The sequence below is a fragment of the Panthera pardus genome, unplaced genomic scaffold (genome assembly GCF_024362965.1).
Source record: "Panthera pardus isolate Hobbes unplaced genomic scaffold, ASM2436296v1 HiC_scaffold_12, whole genome shotgun sequence".
Lineage (NCBI taxonomy): Eukaryota > Metazoa > Chordata > Mammalia > Carnivora > Felidae > Panthera > Panthera pardus.
Genome location: NW_026526677.1, coordinates 72,303,693 through 72,323,973, shown reverse-complemented (window position 1 = coordinate 72,323,973; position 20,281 = coordinate 72,303,693). Strand labels below are relative to the sequence as shown.

The window sequence follows — 20,281 nt, the reverse complement described above, 5'->3', positions numbered from 1 at the left end:
GATTTATTCCAGGGATGTAAGGGTTGTTCAATATTTGCAAATCAATGTGACACACATTAACAAAATGAAGAATAAAAAAATCACATCATCTTAATAGATGCAGAAAAACCATTTGACAAAATTCAAAATTCATGATAAAAATTCTCAGCAACTGGGTTTAGAAGGAAAATACTTCAACATAATAAAAGCCACAAACGACACACCCACAGCTAACCTCACACTCAATGGTGAAAAGTTGAAAGCTTTTCCTCTACAGATCAGGAACAAGACAAGGATGCTTACTCTTGCCAGTTTCTCCAACATAATATTGGAAGTCCTAGCTGTAGCAGTCAGACAAGGGAAAAAAAAAAAAAAAAAAAAAAAGGCATCCAAATTGGTAAGGAAAAGGAAAACTGTCACTGCTTCTAGATGACGATACTATACCCTAAAGACTCCACCAAAAAACTAATGGAACTAATAAATGATTAAGTTGCCAGATGTAAAATTAATACACAGAAATCTGTTGTTTCTATATGCCAATAACAAAGTAGCAAAAAGAGATTTTAAAGAAACAATCCCATTTACAACTACACCAAAAAGAAAATACCTAGGAATAAATTTATCCAAGGAGGTGAAAGATCTGTACTCTAAAAAGTAGAAAGTATTGGTGAAGGAAACCAAAGATAACACAAACAAATGGAAAGATATACTATGCTGGTGGAATGGATTAATTAATATTTTTAAGTGTCCATAGTACCCAAAGCAATCTACAGATGCAATGCAATCCTTATCAAAATACCAGTAACTTAGCATTTTTCACAGAACTAGAATAATCCTAATATTTGTATGGAAGCACAACAGACTATAGATAAACAAGATAATCTTAAGAAAAGAGAACAAAACTAGAGATATCATAATCCCACATTTCAAACTACACTAAGAAGCAATAGTAATCAAAACAGTATGGTACTGGCACAAAAATAGCACCCATTGGGGTGCCTGGGTGGCTCAGATGGTAGAGCATTTGGCTTGATTTCAGCTCAGGTCACGATCTCATGGTTCGTGAGTTCAAGCCCCACTTCGGGCTCTGTGCTGACAGTGCAGAGCCTGCTTGGGATTCTCTCTCTGTCCCTCTCTGCCTCTCTCCCATTCTCTCTCTCTCCCTCAAAATAAATTAACTCCCAAAATAAGTAAACAACAACAACAAAAAAAACAGGACACATAGATCAATGGACCAGAATACAGAGCCAAAAATAAACCCACTTAATGGCAATTACTCTATGACAAAGGAGGCAAAATATGCAATAGGGAAAAGACAGTCTCTTCAATAAATGGTGTTGGGGAAACTGAGTAGCTACATGCAAAGGAATGAAACTAGACCATTTTCTTATACCATACACAAAAACAAACTCAAAGTTTATTAAAGACCTAAATGTAAGACCTGAAACTATAACACTCCTAAAAGAAAACATAAGCAGTAATCTCCTGGATATCAGCCTCAGTAATATCTTTCTGGATCTGTCTCCTTGGGCAAGAAATACAAAGGCAAAAACAAACAATTGAGACTACATCAAAATAGAAAGCTTTTGCACAGCAAAACAACAACAAAAAAACAAACAAATAAAAACATCAATAAAACAATAAGGCAACCTACTGAATGGGAGAAGATATTTACAAATTATGTACTAAGAAGGGATTAATATCCAAAACGTATAAAGAACCGATACAACACAACAACAACAACAAAAAAAACCTAATAAGCCAATAAAAAATGGGTGGAGGACCTCAATGGACATGTTTTCAAAGATGACATACAGATGGCTAACAGACACATGAAAATATGCTCAACATCATTTATCAGGGAAATGCAAATGAAACCCACAAGAGATATCATCTCCTATCTGTCAGAATAGCTAGTATCAAAAAGATAAGAAATAACAAGTATCAGTGAGGACGTGGACAAAAGGGAACCCTTGTGCACTGGTGGTAGGAACAGAAATTGGAGCAGTCACTACAGGACAGCGTGGAAGTTCCTCAGAGAACTAAAAATAGAACTACCATATGATCCAGAAATTCCACTGGTGGGTACTTATCCAAAGAAAATAAAAACACAAATTAAAAAAGATATATGCACCCCTATATTTATTACATCGTTACTTATAATAGCCAAGATATGGAAGCAATCTAAGTGTCCATCAAGGGATGAATGAAGAAGATGTGATGTGTCTCTCTACACACACACACATACACACACACACACACACACACACACACACACACGAGAATACTACTCAGTCATAAAAAAGAATGAAATTTTGCCATTTGTGACATTGTAGATGGACCTATAGATGGACCTAGGAGGTATTATGCTAACTGAATTAAGTCAGAGAAAGACAAATACCACATGATTTTACTTATGTGTGGAATCTAAGAAACAAAACAAACAAAAAACAAAGGCTAATAAATACAGAGAAAAAACTAGTAGTTGCAAGAAGGGAGGGGAGTGAGAAAATGGGAAAAATAGGTGAAGGGGATTAAGAGGTACACACTTCCAGTTATAAATAATAAACAAGTCATGAATGTAAAGTACAGCATAGTCAATATTATAATAACTTTGTACGGTGATAGATGGTAGTAACTGCACTTATTGTGGCAAGCACTGAATAATGTATAAAATTATCAATCCACAGTTTGTGTGCCTGAAACTAATACTGTATGTCAACTATACTTAAATTTAAAAGAAGAATAGGGGCACTTGGGTGGCTCAGCCAGTTGAGCATCTGACTCTTGGTTTTGCCTTAGGTCATGACCTCACGGTTCGTGAGCTCAAACCCCGCATTGGTCTCCATACTGGCAGTGCAGAGCCTAGTTTGGGTTATGTTCTCATTCTTTTCCCTCTCTCTTTCCTTCTCTCTCTACTCTTCCCCTGCTCTTGAGTATGCATGCTCTCTCTCTCTCTCTCTCAAAATAAATAAACTTAAATTAAACAAATAGAATATATTATAATAAAAAATGTAAAGCTGTGAGTGGTTATGGCACAAGTGAGGACTATTTCCTCTCTCCCCTTGCCCATAATGGCCAAATAGTAGCTGTCTCTTCTATAGATAGAGTCAGAGTTTCCATTATAACATTTTGAGTAGAAATAAAGATTCCTTAACTATTTTTAAGAAAAGTATGCTGCTGAATATTATCATGAATTAACAGTGTTGAAATTGTCTTTTAACCCCGATTTATTTAGATTAATGTGAAGTACATGTTTTATTTTATATCTGAGATTTTTTTGATCTTTAAGTTGGTAAAATTAGAGAAACAGAGTCACGTATTTATATATACATGCATTCACAAGAATTTGCATTTCTTAAAGTAGAGGACATTTGATTCATCCAAATGAACAGTCTACTTCCAAAATGCATATTGATAATTACCAAAATGATAACAAAACTTTGCCATGTCAATTGAATATACGGATAAGAAAGCAGAGAAATAACTGTATGATTTCACCCCCATGTTTATTTCACTCACATTATTTCAAAATAAACAGGTAAGTAGTCAGGAGGAAAGTATTTTAAAACCAGACAATAACAAGAAATATATGACATGCTTTAAAACAATTCTATAAAATATCAACCCAAAGATAAATAGATGGTGCAGGTAAAGCAAGTATACAGTGTTCATGTCTTGACAAAAATGTGTGGCCTTACCTTGTACGTTAAAGAACTTACTCAATGTGGAGGCTAAGGGAAGATGAAAGAAGGGTGTCTAGGAGAGACACTTAAAGACAAAGCATCTGGGACCAGTGTGAAATGAAAATCAATCATACCTAAAGAAGAAATAAATATCTGAAATCAGAAAGGCAATTTACTAAAATAATTCCATTTACAAAATTTCTTAAATTTTTGAGTCTTTCTCCAAACTAAAACCATTTTTAGCTAATGGAATCTATCTGTGATCACCCTGAAATACATGTATTTGTTTCCCTGTTGATCAAGAACAAGAACCTCCAGCCATATTTACCTCAGCCCATTCTGTGGAGCCCAGCAGCCCAAATTCTTCTGCATCCCAGCTGGCAAAAATGATTGTTCTTCTAGGTCTCCAGCCTGCAATCATTGTTAACATACGTTAATTAGGCACATGTGCCTAAAAATAGAGGAAAATTAAGTGAGTCATGTTTTGTCATCAACTACCAAAGAAACATCATTTACCTCTATTCATCAGTTTTCCAAAACTCTGGACAATTTCTTGCAAAACAGCAGCTCCACTGGTTGGGTCAATAGCTCCAAACACCCAGGAGTCCCGATGACCTCCTAGAATAACATACCTGTCTGGAAAATAATGTGTTCAAAAGAACTACAATTTTGAATACCTTACAAATACTTGTGACTTGTGTCTTTAAATTAAACTCCCTTTTGGTTGTGTTTCTTCTATAGAAAAAAAAAAAAATCAACACTTATAAAGTACAGGTTTCTTTTAGCGTTGTGCAATTTTTTTTTTTTTTTCAAATGTAGTTGTCTCTAATCACTCAAGGGAAATAAAGAATTATTGACTAAAGGTTTTTATCTCTTACTCTTTTAATCTTTGTGAAAATGAAGTGTTTAAAAAATTCATACTCACCAGGTTCCACAGATCCTCTGATTGTTCCAATCACATTATAAATCCTTGTAATTTTATTGGTGTTATGAACATGCATTCTAACCTTCCTAGGATTACAAAGGGAATAAATTACTTCATGTAGAGCATTATGTCTAACAGTTTTGTTCCAACGTTTTATTATGAAAAATCTCAAAATTACAGAAAACTCTAATAAGTCAATGAATTCCCATACATCCACAACCTAAATTCTATAATCATTAATATTGTTGATGTGTGCAATTTGCAAATGGTTAATGTATTTTACTCCTAAGTACTTAAGCATGCTTGAAGTCAGATTTTGAAAATAGAATGTCAATATTTTTTATTACTCCTCCAACAAAGCTATATTGTTAATAAAGTCCAAAATACTTATTCAAAATGTCTTGGGTATTCATTCTAAACTTTGTAAGTATACTGTATGAATTACAAAAATAAGACAGCCAATTATGTGTTAAAGAACAAATAAGCATCTTTTAAGTAGGTCTTTGTATTTACATTAATTCCTGCTGGTGAGTAACTTTCTTCAAGGTTATTGACCTTTCTTCAAGGTTATTCAGTCAGTACATTGTTAAATAGCTGGCTGAGAGCTGCCAAAAAGAAACATGGCAAATTTGGGAAGGAAATAGGAATTTGGGAAGCACCTGCTAAAATGCATAAGACAACTGTATGATGAAACTTTTCTAGCCCATCACTGTTGATTCTGATTTGGGCCAGCGTTTTAAATATCCGTTCATGAAATACAACTTCCCAAATTATAATTCAAAGCAAAATTCAATCAAGCTCAAATAGAAAAACAAACAAAAAAGCCATTCACATTTTATGAACCCAAAATGATATGGGAAAATGCTGAGCCATTTTTTTCAGAAGTAGACAAAATAAATCTTTATCCATGGGGGGTGGGGTAGATAGAGGAATCTCAGCAGTTTCTAATTTATGTTTATTTATGAATGGAGGAATTAAGAGGTTGTCAAAACCTTTACATTGCTAACTGCAGATTCTGGTTTTTCCCCACCAGAAGTATATTGTGTTTCTGAATGCATATTCAGATAAAAAAATATTTTTAAATGTTCATTTAAAATATCAAATAGATAAAAACTAATAGCAAAAAAGCAGAAACACTTTTAGCATGTATGTCTAAAAACAGAAGCCCAAGGTTAGTAAGAAACCCCAAGCCATTGATACTGTCATTAAATGAAGAAAATACGAATGTTACAAATGAGGAATGAGGAAAAAAAATCTATTTAAAAAAAAAATTTTTTTAATGTGTATTTATTTTTGAGAGAGACAGAGACAGAATGCGAGTGGGCTAGGGGCAGAGAGGAGGGAGACAATGAATCCAAAGCAGGCTCCAGGCTCCGAGCTGTCAACACAGGGCCCGATTTGGGGCTCGAACCCACGAACTGTGAGAACATGACCTGAGCCGAAGTTGGACGCTCAACCGACTGAGCCACCCAGGCACCCCGGAAAAAAAAAAACTATTTTAATCAAAACCTGAAAATAGACTATCCACATATTTAATCCTTAAGTCTTCCTAGTTTTAATACCATTGACTCCAGAAGTTTCTAAAAGAATATCCATTTGTCCTATTATCACTTCAAATTCCTAATGTTCAAAAAAAAAAAAAAAAAAATGAACGACAATGTAAGCCCCACATGGGAGGGAATTTTGCCTGTTTTGTGCACTGCTGAATAGTACCTAGGTTATAGTAAATGCTCAATAAATATTTGTGAAATGAATGAATAAACTCCTTTAAGGAAAAAGCAAGAAAGGCCTTAGCTCATCCATCAGTTACCTCTGCCTATCACTGTCTTTGATTAGAAGATTTCACAACTCTGTAGAGAATAAGGTTAATTTGTAGAAACAACATATCGACTGAAACACCCAATCTGTCTAGTGAATATTTAGTTCATTCCTTCAGAGTGGAAGAAACAAGTTTTTCTGCTATTGAGTACTGTACTTTCATTTCAGCATTCTGTTTTTGTATCATTGAATTTTCCTTTGAACCATCTTAAACTCTTTTGCGGCTTCCTTATTAATGAATTAAATGAAATATTTGACACATGTTCATTTTATATCTGTAGGAGAATTATGGTTTTACTTAAAAAAAAAAATCATCCTTTAGCATTTTTGGAAGTTCCATTGAGATGTGCAATAGATTCACCTCACAGAACCAGGTGTGGGTAGCATAAACCCAGACATGTCTTCTTTTGGCTCTGAGGTAAATCAGAAGCAGTGACAGAATTTTAACTCTGCTGATGATCTGTATCTCCAACTTTTTAAAAATTATACTTGGGGCGCCTGGGTGGCTCGGTCGGTTAAGTGTCCGACTTCGGCTCAGGTCATGATCTCGCGGTCTGGGAGTTCGAGCCCCACATCGGGCTTTGTGCTGACAGCTCAGAGCCTGGAGCCTGTTTCGGATTCTCTGTCTCCCTCTCTCTCTGCCCCTCCCCTGTTCACGCTCTGTCTCTCTCTGTCTCAAAAATAAATAAACGTTAAAAAATTTAAAAAAAAAAATTATCTTTTTTTAAGTAAGCTCTATGCCCATCATGGGACCTGAACTCATGACCCGTGATCAAAAGTCTCATGCTCTACTGATTAAGCCAGCCAGGTGCCCCTCTAGCTTTTTTTATTATTAAGTTTTTTTTTTTTTAATTCCAGTATAGTTAACATATGGTGTTCTATTAGCTTCGGGCATACAATATACAGTGATTTAACAATTCTGTACATTACTTGGTGTTCATCATGATGAGTGTAGTCTTTAACCCCATCACCTGTTTCATCCATTCTCCCCAAACTACCTCCCCTCTGGTAACTATCAGTTTGTTCTCTATAGTTAAGTCTGTTCCTTGGTTTGTCTCTTTTTTGTGCATCTCTATCTATATACTCTTTTTCCTACTGATTTCGTGTTTTGGGTTTTTTTTGTACATGTTTTTTAAAAATGTATTTATTTAAATTCAAGTTACTTAATATACTGTATAGTATTCGTTTCAGGATTTCAGGAGTAGAACCCATTGATTCATCACTTGCATATAACACCCAGTGCTCATCCCAACAAGTGCCCTCCTTAATGCCCGTCGTCCGTTTAGCCCATCCTCCCACCCATCTTCCCCTCCAGAAATGTGGTTTCATGCCTTGTCACTCAGTAATCTCTGTAAATGGATTAATAGATTGTCAAGGGCTCTTCTGGGTGAGAAATGACAGAGAATCTAGACGGTTTATCTGAGTGAAAAACAACGTTGAATATCTGTAAATAGATTGTCAAGAACTCTTCTGGGTGAAAAATGACAGAGATTTTTATTTGTGTATTTGTTCATTTTGAGCTCAAATCAATTAATAATTTTGTGCCCATGGTGAAGAACAGCTTTTTGATATCTAGACAAGGGGATTTGTATGCTTCTGATTTACTCTTGAACTACAATTATAGAACTGAAGCTGTAGGTTTTCTGTGTTCTCTGTGTCATGTTTCTGTTCTCTGTGTCATGTTTCTGTTTCTAAATCAGAAAGGCCTTTGTTGGGGCACCTGGATAGCTTAGTTGGTTGAGTGTCTGACTTTTGATTTTGGCTCAGGTCTTGATCCTTAGTCATGGGATCAAGGCCTGCATCAGGCTCCATGCTGAGAATGGAGCCTGTTTGAGATTCTCTTTCTCTCCCTCAGCCCTTCTTCCCTGCTCACACTCAATAAACAAACAAACAGCCTTTATCTTTCATTGTGTGTGTTAGGTTTTCCTGCTGCTGTTAAGGTATTAATAAATTAGATAATAAACTCTCTTATATTAAAGTAACTCTGCTCTAAGTTATAAAGATAAATAAGCACTTACATAAAGTATTTCTAAAATTCCCATAAAATAAAATATTAATCTTCTAATACCTTAAAAGTTCTGGAGAAAAATTCTTACAAAAACTAAAAACCACTAAGAATCCTATGGTAACGTGTTACCAAACAAGACTGATTTTATTAAAAAGAGCTATATGTTCTCTGATTTATCAGTGTTCTATCTCCCTTTCTTTTTCAGGCAAATCAAACTACTTCAAGTTGTAATCATGCCATGTTGTGTCACAACTCTACCCAAGATGATCTCTTTAAACTGCAATTTCCTGCCTGCCTTGATCCAGTGTTCAACTTAACCTTTCTGTATAACTTAAGCTCAATGAACAAATATTCTGTGATCACTCCTCTACAATAGTGCATGTGAGAATGATAATGCACTGAGCCTTACCATAGTTATGTGCTTACCCTACATAGTAGGTGAGCAATATGTTACCCTCCTTTGTCTCCTCTCTTGTACTCCTTCCCTTAAGGCAACTTTCAAAATGTTACACATTTGAAATACTGGGTTATCTGAAACATTGTTCTAAAACTTAAGGTGAAAAAGGAAGTTAAATGTTAAACACTAAACTCAAATTTAGTCATGTTTAAGACTTTATAAAACAAATGTTCTGATACCACTATAAGAATAATAATTCAGTACATCACTCTGTAAATACTTCTTTTTTTCAATTTTTAAAAAATGTTTATTTATTGATTTTGAGAGAGGAAGAGACAGCATGAGCTAATGGGGAGGGGCAGAGAGAGAATCCCAAGCAGGCTCCACACCTAGCACAGAGCTCAAGGCGGGGCTCACTCTGTCAAACTGTGAGATCATGACCTGAGCCAAAACCCAGCGTTGGAGCCACCCAAGCACCCCTGTAAGTATCAATTGTTCACTATGAAAAATGAGAAAAAGACAAGCAAAAGCTACCTGGCAGAACAGTTACCTTGACATTTTTCCATTAAACATATAAAACTTTTCCAGTCTATTAAAGTAATATAAAATTACCTGAAGGAATCATGCCCTGCAAAGCCAGGCCCAATGTTGTAATCCACATTAAGACTTCCCTTCCAGCTGTCATCTGGTGGAGCAGTTCCTCCCATGTGACTGTCGAGAGAAAACGAAAATGACAGAAAGAAGGCTGATGTCACAGTTTCTTAGAAGAAATCATGAAGTCTGACAATGAGATATTTCATCGTACATTTAACCAATATTTATTGAGCTAGGTACTGCTAACGTTCCCTCTCCTTGGGGAACTGACATTTTACCGAGAAAGCCATAATTGAGATAAAGTATTTAATATGTTGGTGATAAGACAGCTTAAGGAAAAAGATAGGGAGAGGAAATGAGAAGCATCGGCCTCTTTACTTTTGACTAGTGAAGACTTAAGATGAAGAAATACTGAAAATACTGACTTCAGCTCAGGTCATGATCTCATGATTTGTGAATTCGAGACCCACCACAGGCTCTGTGCTGACAGCCTGGAGCCTAGAGCCTGCTTCGGATTCTGTGTCTTTCTCTGCCCCTCCCCCACTCGTGCTCGAAAATAAACAAACATTAAAGATTTTTTTTAAGAAATACTGAAAATAGGAAATTCATGACTGTGTTAAGGAGAATAATTTCTAGAGGCGCTGATTATCTAGTAGGTACTCATAAAGCAATCACTAATTGTATTGGTATAGACATCTTAAAAAAAAAAGTCTGGATGTTTGTAAAAGAACATCAGTAACAGAATGCAAGAATAGCAAACATTAATTAAATATTTACTATATTCTAGATACTTCATGTACTTGATCTCATCTCCTCCTCCTCAAAACTCTATCAGGGAGAAACAATTACTATCCTCATTTCACAGACAAGGAAACTGAATCAGAGAAAGATTAAGTAGCTGGTCCAAGTTCACAAATCTAATAAGTAGTGGACATTATAATATTTTTAAAATACAGGTCAGGTATAAACATCAAATTAATACCTAAGAAAATCCAACTACTTGAAAAATTTCCAATCAGTATTTTTTATCTTTGGACAGTTTTGCACTTGAGACTTTCATTTGCAGCAAACTAATAGTTTCTTGCCATGTCTTGCTGTGCTCTGCTATTCCTACTTCAGGAGAATCTTGACACAAGACTTTTCTTTTTTTTTTTAACTCATTTTCCTACTTTGTTTCCTGAATTTTTACTTAAAAACATTTTAGTGAGATATAAGTGACACATAACATTGGTTTCAGGTATACAACCAGACTTAACTTTCAACATAATTAGATTACATTGATTTTAGATGAGAAAATGGACATATTAGTACAAAATATCTCAATCTCCTATCCAATTAAAAACACATACCGTAATAATACTTCTGCATCGTTATACCCAATAGGATGTACAGGGATCTTGGGGATTCCCACTCCTTCTTTGACATCAAGTCTAAAAGTGTACTCTGCAGAAATCAATAAGGTAAATTGAAAACAATTGAAGAATCTGAGCCAAGGGTATAAAGAGATGTCTTTTATTACTATTGCAGATCTATTACATGTTTGAAGTTATATCAAAAACTGAAAGTTCCCCCCAAGCCAATGATTGTTTTGCCTAACATGGCCTATTTTATTCAACAGTAAGAAACTAAATCATTTATATTTTAATGTAAAATTAACCATTGGGATTAAAAATTTCCAAATTTGTTTTGACACTTCATGTATTTCTCTTGAATTTTAGAAGAATATTTTATTTCTTCAAGGATATCTTGAATCCTTCTTAAAGAAGACTCATTTAACCAATTGCCTGGAAAATGTGTCCCAAATTCTGAAACTAGATATAACTGAAAAAAAATTAAAGGGAACTTATGAGATCTGGGAATAATAAAGATCCTATTCAAATAGTAATACAATATTCTCTTTAAAGGAAGACTGAAAACTATTGTCAGACTTACAACCTCACTGGGACTTTGGCTTTCAGCCAAAATAGTTGTACAGCACTAAAACACCCATCTTAGAAACAAAGGAAGGTTTCAATCAAATGACATCAGATTCCACCTTGACAAACTAGAAAAGAAGAGCAAATGACACAAAAATAAGCAGGGAAAGGACATAATAAAGATCAGAGCAGAAAAGTAAGAAATATGAAATAGAAAAATGGTAGCAATTATTAATAAAATCCAAAGCTGGTGCTTTGAGAATATCAATAAAGCTGATCAACCTTTAGCAAGACAGTTCAGGAAAAAAAGAAAAAAAAATTGCCACAATCAGGAATAAAGAACAGAATACTTGTACATGTATGTACACACACACACACACACACAGACTGAGAAGATTATGAACAACTCTATTAAATTTAACAACTTAGATGAAATGGACAAAATCCTTAGGAGACAAACTACCAAAGCTCACTCAAGAATAAATGGACAGAAGAAATCAGGAGACTATAGATGCTGGAGAGGATGTGGAGAAACGGGAACCCTCTTGCACTGTTGGTGGGAATGCAAATTGGTGCAGCCGCTCTGGAAAGCAGTGTGGAGGTTCCTCAGAAAATTAAAAATAGACCTACCCTATGACCCAGCAATAGCACTGCTAGGAATTTATCCAAGGGATACAGGAGTACTGATGCATAGGGGCACTTGTACCCCAATGTTTATAGCAGCACTCTCAACAATAGCCAAATTATGGAAAGAGCCTAAATGTCCATCAACTGATGAATGGATAAAGAAATTGTGGTTTATATACACAATGGAATACTACGTGGCAATGAGAAACAATGAAATATGGCTTTTTGTAGCAACGTGGATGGAACTGGAGAGTGTGATGCTAAGTGAAATAAGCCATACAGAGAAAGACAGATACCATATGGTTTCACTCTTATGTGGATCCTGAGAAACGTAACAGAAACCCATGGGGGAGGGGAGGTTAGAGTGGGAGAGAGCCAAAGCATAAGAGACTGTTAAAAACTGAGAACAAACTGAGGGTTGATGGGGGGTGGGAGGGAGGGCAGGGTGGGTGATGGGTATTGAGGAGGGCACCTTTTGGGATGAGCACTGGGTGTTGTATGGAAACCAGTTTGACAGTAAATTTCATATATTAAAAAATAAAAAAATAAAAATAAAAATAAAATAAATAAAAAAAATAAACCCTCAAAAAAAAAAAAAAGTTAAAAAGCCATTTGTATAAAGATATTTATAGCAGTGTGATTCAGAATGATTAAAATCTGGAAATTGCCCACATGCCCAACCAAACGGGGTCAGTTAAGCAAAGTTTGCTTTGTCAAACTAATGAGACATTACTTCACCATCAACAAGGATAATAGTGAAGTCTAAGTGGATGTGTGGAGAGATGTGCAGAGGAAATAGTATCAGGTAAATGAAGAACCTAGAAACAGCTTGCAGGCCTTGGTGACATGTGTGTAAAGTCTTACGTGCACAGTGATAGTGACTGTAGAAAAGCATTACAGAATAAAAATGATTGTTTTAAGGTAAAAAAAAAAAAAAAGAAGAAGAAATGGACAACCTAACTAGCACATATCTGTTTAAAAAATTGAATTTGTAGTTAAAAACATTCCTATAAAACAAAACTTCAGGCCCAGATATATTTGCTAGGGAATTCTACTGAATGTTTACAGGCAAAAATCAAACCCATTCTATATAAACTCCTATTTAAAAAAAGATGAAATAGTTCCCAACTCATCCCATGAGGCCAACATTACTCTGAAACCAAAATGAGATAGAAATACACAAGAAAATAAATCCATAGGCCAATACCCCTCATGAAAGATATTCTTAACAAAAGGATAATGCACTGTGTTCAAGTAGAGTTTATCCCAGGATGGCAGGGTTGGTTTAACATTCAAAAGTTTACGAGTATAACTTAACAAAATTAATAGAACTTATTATCATGTCAAGACTCGGTAAAAGCATTTGACAAAATCCATTGTACATTCCTAGGTAAATGTGCTAAGATAAAGGCTCTTAGCACATTAGAAGTAAACTTCCTGACAAACCTGACAACTTTTGTCAACCTGACAAAAAACATCTATAAAAAATACCTACAGCAATATCAGACTTAAGAAGGAAACACTGGATTTTTTTTCTCCTTGAGGCAGGAACAAAGGGAAAGGTATCTCCTCTAAACAACTTTCTTCAGCAGTGTAGGAGAGGTACTAGCCAGTATACTAAAAAGCAAAAGGCATCCATACTGGAAACAAAGAAATAAAACGTATTCTCAGAAAACATGATCATCTGTGTAAAGACTGATAGTATCTACAGAAATCTGCTAGAACTACTAAGTTTAACAAGTTTGCAGGACACAAGATCAATGTATTTCTTCTACAAATACAAAGCATTTCTATTTACTAGCAATAAGTGTATGGACATTGAAATTTAAAATGTGTTTTTAAAAGGCATAAAACTATCCATGCATATGGATAAATGTGAAAGACAGGATCTGTACAATAAAACAACAAACATGTTGAGATAAATTAAATAATACTTAAGTAATTGAAGAGTTGTGTCATGTGCACAGATCAAAATATTTAGTATCTTCTAAAATGTCAGTTCTACCCAAACTGACATATAGATTTAATTCAATCTCAAATTCCCAGGAGCGTTTTCAGTGGAAATAAGCTTGTTCTAAAATTCACACGGAAAGGACCTAGAATGGCCCCAAAACTTTGGGAAAAAAAAAAAGTAAGTTGGAGGATTCTCTATTAGAATGTAAAATCAAAAAGAATGACCAAACTAAATGTAGCAAGGGTACAGTAACTGGAATACTCACACACTGATGCTAAGGTGTAAAATGGTACAACCACTTTGGAAAACAATTTGAAAATTTCTTCAAAGGTTAAATATGCATCATATTATCCAGCCATTGCATTTCTATAGATTTATCCATGAGAACTAAAAGCATATGTACATGTAAAGACTTCTATACAACTGTTCATAGTAGCTTTATATACAGGAGTCCCCAAACTAAAAACAATCCAAATATCCATCAACAAATAAATGAATAAACAAGCTATAGTGTATTCACTGAAATACTACATAGCATAAAAAAGAATGAAATATTGACACAGACGTAAACGTGGATGGATCTCAAAATAATTATGCCGACAGAAAGCAGATCAGTGATTGCCTAGGAATTGGCAAGGAGTGGGTGAGGAAGAGTTGAAAGGAAAGCATTACATAGAGATGAGTGAAAACTCTGGGATAATGGATATGTTCATTATCTTAATTGTGGAGGTAGTTACACAGATGTCAAAACGTTTTACATTTTACATATTAAACAACATCAAAAACTTATTAGTATTTAAAAAAATACAAATGTATCATCTAAAGAAGGATAAAATCAGTAAGCAATTCAGAAAACCAAAGTCCTAGTTTGGTAAAAGCAATGTTACTTTGGGTATGGGGACCTGTGTTTTGGACCTCTATTAAAAGTAGAGAGAGGGGAACCTGGGTGGCTCAGTCAGTTAAGCGTCCAGCTTCAGCTCAGGTCATGATCTAACAGTTCGTGGGTTCAAGCCCCACGTTGGGCTCTGTGCTGATAGCCCAGAACCTGGAGCCTGCTTTGGATTCTGTGTCTACGTCTCTCTCTGCCCCTCCCCTGCTCTCACTCTGTCACTGTGTCTCTCAAAAATAAATAAACATTAAAAAAAAATTAAAAAAAAAAAAAAAGTAGAGAGAAATTGAGGTGCCTGGGTGGCTCAGTAGGTTGAGCAGCTGACTTTGGCTCAGGTCATGATCTGAGCTCATGATCTTCATGAGCTTGAGCCCCCCCATTGGGCTCTCTGCTGACAGCTTGGAGCCTGGAGCCTGATTTAGATTCTGTGTCTCCCTCTCTCTCTCTGCCCCTCCCCTGCTCGTGCCCCATCTCTCTCTCAAAAAAAAAAAAAAAAAAAAAAAAAAAAAAATTAAAGAGAAATTCAACCACCCTTCCCTCTCCATGTCCACACCTCATGGAAATTTGAAACAAAAGTAACACAAGGGAGGGGGGCCTGGGTGGCTCAGTCAGTTGAGTGCCAACTTTGGCTTGGGTCATGATCTCATGGTTCATGGGTTCAAGCCCCACATCGGGCTCTGTGCTGACAGCTCAGAGCCTGGAGCCTGCTTCGGATTCTGTGTCTCTCTCTCTCTGCTCTTCCCCCCCTCCCCCGCTCTCCCAAAAATAAACAAACATTAAAAAAATAAAAATAAAAAAATAAAAAAAAAAGTAATACGAGGGAAAGGTTTTTGAATTCCTAGCAACAGTAATCCAAAACATTACAATTACATACAGTTTTAAGGTTATCCTATAGATGTTTGCTTTTATGTCTTCTAAAAGGGCAAGTAATATTTTTGTAAAAATAGGTGGACGGTGACAGGCCCATCCATTACCTTTAGCTGGATAGCCTGGAGTGAGCGGGTCACCAGCACCATTCAAATTTAACACATTCCCTCTCTGCACTGCAGTTCCAGGAAGGTTCCATCCTTTAGGATATGGCTGTACCCCAGGGGCAAAGTAGTCAGCTGGATCGGAGTACAAGATGATGCCTATGGCTCCTGCTGACATGGCATTTTTAACCTGCAGGGGCAATGTGCAATCCATAAAGTAGTACTGGCAAATTAATTCATCTAAGTAAAAATCAATTTAATAATGTAAGGAAACTTAAGGCACTGCTTTCTGTCATGCTGTTACACATTCAATCCTTTATGTCTTGAATACAATTTCTCCCCTGGGAGAGCAAACAACTCTCATTTACTCTATACAACTCCAAATAAGTGACTGTCTCTTCTTTTAAGCATTCCTATTGTCCCTAAAACTACAAAATTAATGTCTCCCTTCTTTCTGCCTCTTCTATTTTGTACACATCTCTGTTATAGGATGGGTCATAGTATTTTAAATACCTTTAAAATATCTTTCTCCCCTGCTAGACTGAGGGTGGTTTTAGAAAAGGGACCATGTCTTAATTCACTTTTAACTACCCACCCTCCAAGTCTGGCACATCATACAAATATTTGTGGAACTAAACTAAAGTTCTATACAAAATAGTTGTAGTGTGTGAAAAATTGCCCATCGTGTTCTGTAAACATTTTTTAACAATCCAAACTGAACACAAACAGGAAAACCTTTCCAAGCAAGATTCTGAATTCTTCACTATCAGAAGTATTATAGCAAAAGATAGATAACCATCAGTCTTGATTAACTAAAACACATTCCAATATTCAGAAATCATTCTTACAATATGAATGCGAATGAAATCTGTCACAACTTTTTTGAAGGCATTTTGATGATGGCTTTCAAAATTTTGAAAGAACATACATGTTGATTCAGCCATTCAATTTCTAGGAATCTATACTACAAAAGTCTTTACATAAATGTTCAAGTGTTTATGGACAAAGATGTTCACAATGTAATTATTTGTAATAGTAATAAATTCAAGCCAAGCATCTGTCAACACGGGAATGGTTAAACTGCTTATCAAGTCTTACGCATGCATAATACTTATATAAAGTATTATGCACCTATCTAGAATGAGATATTTACTTAATAAGAAGCCAGGTATTCATAATTAGCTAAGTACCAGTCACTATCATAAGTGCTTTCAAACAAAATAATTTCATCTCAGTAAGCATTCTAAAGTGATAGCACTAATTTCACTTTATATACGAGGAAACATTGGCAGAGAAAGGTTAAATAACTTGCTTGCAGTAAAAGATCTAGAAAACAGCCTAGACTAGACTAGAACCCATGTAGTATGGATCTAGAGTCCTAGACTCTTAGCCACACATTATACAACTTTCAATGCATTAGCTTAGAGGAATACCTTTGTATTACAACTGAGTGAAAAAGTAAAGCTACATATACTGTATATCCTATCTTTATAAAAAAATGTATAATATATGTAAAATTAGTACATACAAAAAGATATTTATATTCATATTTCACAGAATTTATATATTCTAAGAAAAGCTGTTAAGATTGATCATGTCTGGGCAAGGAAACTGAGTAATGCAAGGAAGTTTTAATTTTTCAGCTTACATACAAAATTTCCTTCAAAATTTTTTGAAAAGCAGATTTTGTTTCTATAATAAAAGTAATTTCCCTTTCTTGATATGGGAGGTTAACAAAAAACCAGGATTTCCTATGCTACCATGGCAAATAGGGGGAAAAAACTTTTAATATGTATATTGAGGTAATTCTGGAAAACATGACACAAGCTGATCATTTACATTTACAGGATACATACTATCCTCTTCCCTCTAGAAAAGCAAATGATACAATACTTTATTTCCTCTGAAGATTTTTCCATATCTTGCAATAACAATCTTTCCACTGCAATTAATGTTCATCTCTCTTTCCAGTTTGAAAAAATCTTCAGTTCGAGCATAGTTCACATATATAAGATCTCCCTGTAAGGAAAATAAAAAATAAAAAAAAATTAAATATGTAATACTGCTATAATTAAAGAGAAAACCAAACAATAAGTTTGCTCCACCATACCACATCATCAAAAGTTAACTTTCGTGATTTGGGCTTAATAAACAGATCCATGCTAATTCTGTATAAGTTTTTAGAAAATATTTCAATACTTTGAGAAGTTAAAAAAAAAAAAAGCCAATATGTAACACTTTAACCAGTGTGTTCTGTTTTGAAGAGATTATCAGCATATACTGGGCCACAGGAAATAAATGTCATGTTATTTTTAATTTTTTTTTAATGTTTGTTTTTGAGAGAGAGAGACAAAGACAGAGCGTCAGTGGGGGAGGGGCAGAGAGCAAGAGGGAGACACAGAATCTGAAACAGGCTCCAGGCTTTGAGCTGTCAGCACAGAGCCCCACACAGGGCTCAAACTCAGGAACAGCGAGATCATGACCTAGGCTGAAGTTGGACCCTTAACCAACTGAGCCACCCAGGCACCCCAGTTAAAGTCATTTTAAAAATCCCAGCTATGTTTTAAACAATCCCATTTATAATTACACCAAAAATAATAAAATACCTAGGAATAAATCTAACCAAGGAGTTGGAAGACTTTTACCGCCCAAAACTGTAAAATACTGATAAAAGAAACCGAAGATGACACAGAAGAAAGAAGACACTCTATGCTCATAGACTGGAAAAATATTAAAATACTACCCTAAGGAATGTACAGATTCAATGCAATCTCTATCAAAATACCAACAGCCTTGTCACAGAACTACAAAAAATAATACTAAAATTTGTATGGAACCACAGAAGACCTGGAATAACCAAACTAAGCATGAGGAGAACAACAAAGCTGGAGGAATCATAATCCTAAATTTCAAGATATACTACACCAAGACAGCATGGTACTGGCATGCAAACAGACATACAGATCAATGGAGCAGAATAGAGGCCAGAAATAAACCCACACTTACATAGTCAATTAATCTATGACAAAGGAGGCAAAAATGTAAAGACGGTCTCTTCAATAGATGGTGCTAGGAAAAATGGACAACTATATGCAAAAGAATGAAACCAAGATACTTTCTTACACCATACACAAAAATAAACTAAATAAGGATTAAAGACCTAAATGTGAGACCTGAAACCATAAAGCCCATAAAAGAAAGCATAGGAAGTAATTTCTTTGGCATTAGCCTTAACAATATATTTCTAGATATGTCTCCTTGGGCAAGGGAAACAAAAGCAAAAATAAACCATTGGGACTTCATCAAAATAAAAAGCTTTCGCACAGTCAATAAAACCATAAACAAAACTAAAAAGGGTGAAGATAGTTAGAAGTGATATATCCAGTAAGGGACTAATATCCAAAATATGTAAAGACCTTATACAACTCTATACCAAAAAATAAATACATACATACATCATCTGATTAAAATGGGCAAAAGACTTGAATAGACAATTTTCCAAAGAACACATACAGATGGGCAACAGACTCATGAAAACATTCTCAACATTACTAATCATCAGGGAAATGCAAATCAAAACCATAATGAGATATTACCTCATATGTGTCGGATATGGCTAGTATCAAAAAAATGAGAAATAACAAGTGTTCACAAAAGGAAAAAGAAATCCTCAGGTACCATCGGTGGGAATGTAAATTGGTAAAACCACTGTGGAAAATAGCATGGAAGTTCCTCAAAAAATTAAAAATAGAAATACCATATGATCCAGTAATTATACTACTGGGTATTTACCCAAAGAAAACAAAACCCGTAATTCAAAGAAATATATGCACCCTTATGTTTACTGAATCACTATTCACAAGAGCCACGGTATGGAAGCAGCCCAAGTGTCCACTGACAGATGAACATTATATATAAATAATGTGTGTGTGTGTGTGTGCGTATATATATATATATATATATATAATGAAACATTATTTAGCCAGAAAAAGGAATGAGATCTTGTCATTTGCAATAACATGGATAGACCTATAGGGTATTATGCTAAGAGAAGTCAGAGAAAGACAAATACCATATGATTTCACTTACATGCAGAATTTAAACAAAAATGAACAAACAAACAGACTCACACACAGACAACAAACCGATGGTTGCCAGAGGGGAGATGGATGGGGGATGGGTGAAATAAAGGAGATTTGTAAAAGAAAAAAAGAAATCCCAACCGTGTTTAATTTTCAAGCATAGTATTAAGTTAATAACTTCTGTGGTGTAATCTATAAATCTATGACAAAGACTATGAACAAAGGAAAAAAGCTTGTAAAAAACATCTATTGACATTACTGAATTAAAGATATGTTCAGTAGCTTGTCATTTCAGAGTGGCATCCACTTCATCAGGCTCTGATTTTTATGTATTTCTCTTTTTTTTTCTTTTTCTTAAACTATTTTTACACAGGGTGCTCATAGCACTGACTCTCAAAGTATGGATCATGTATGATTCGCCTTTTCTCCTTAGTT

General features: G+C 35.1%; 1 protein-coding gene across 3 annotated transcripts in view; it reads right to left on the bottom strand.

Annotated features, from left to right (window-relative positions):
- NAALAD2 (N-acetylated alpha-linked acidic dipeptidase 2) overlaps nt 1-20,281 on the bottom strand; it is a 68,580-nt gene that overhangs the window by 28,395 nt on the left and 19,904 nt on the right. For all 3 annotated transcript variants that reach the window (XM_053900186.1, XM_053900187.1, XM_053900188.1), the window contains 7 exons: nt 17,658-17,783; nt 15,768-15,954; nt 10,757-10,850; nt 9,426-9,524; nt 4,591-4,676; nt 4,182-4,301; nt 3,994-4,076 (listed from right to left, as the gene is read on the bottom strand). In XM_053900186.1, coding sequence (XP_053756161.1) covers nt 3,994-4,076; nt 4,182-4,301; nt 4,591-4,676; nt 9,426-9,524; nt 10,757-10,850; nt 15,768-15,954; nt 17,658-17,783 — 795 coding nt within the window. The remainder of the gene's footprint in view (nt 1-3,993; nt 4,077-4,181; nt 4,302-4,590; nt 4,677-9,425; nt 9,525-10,756; nt 10,851-15,767; nt 15,955-17,657; nt 17,784-20,281) is intronic.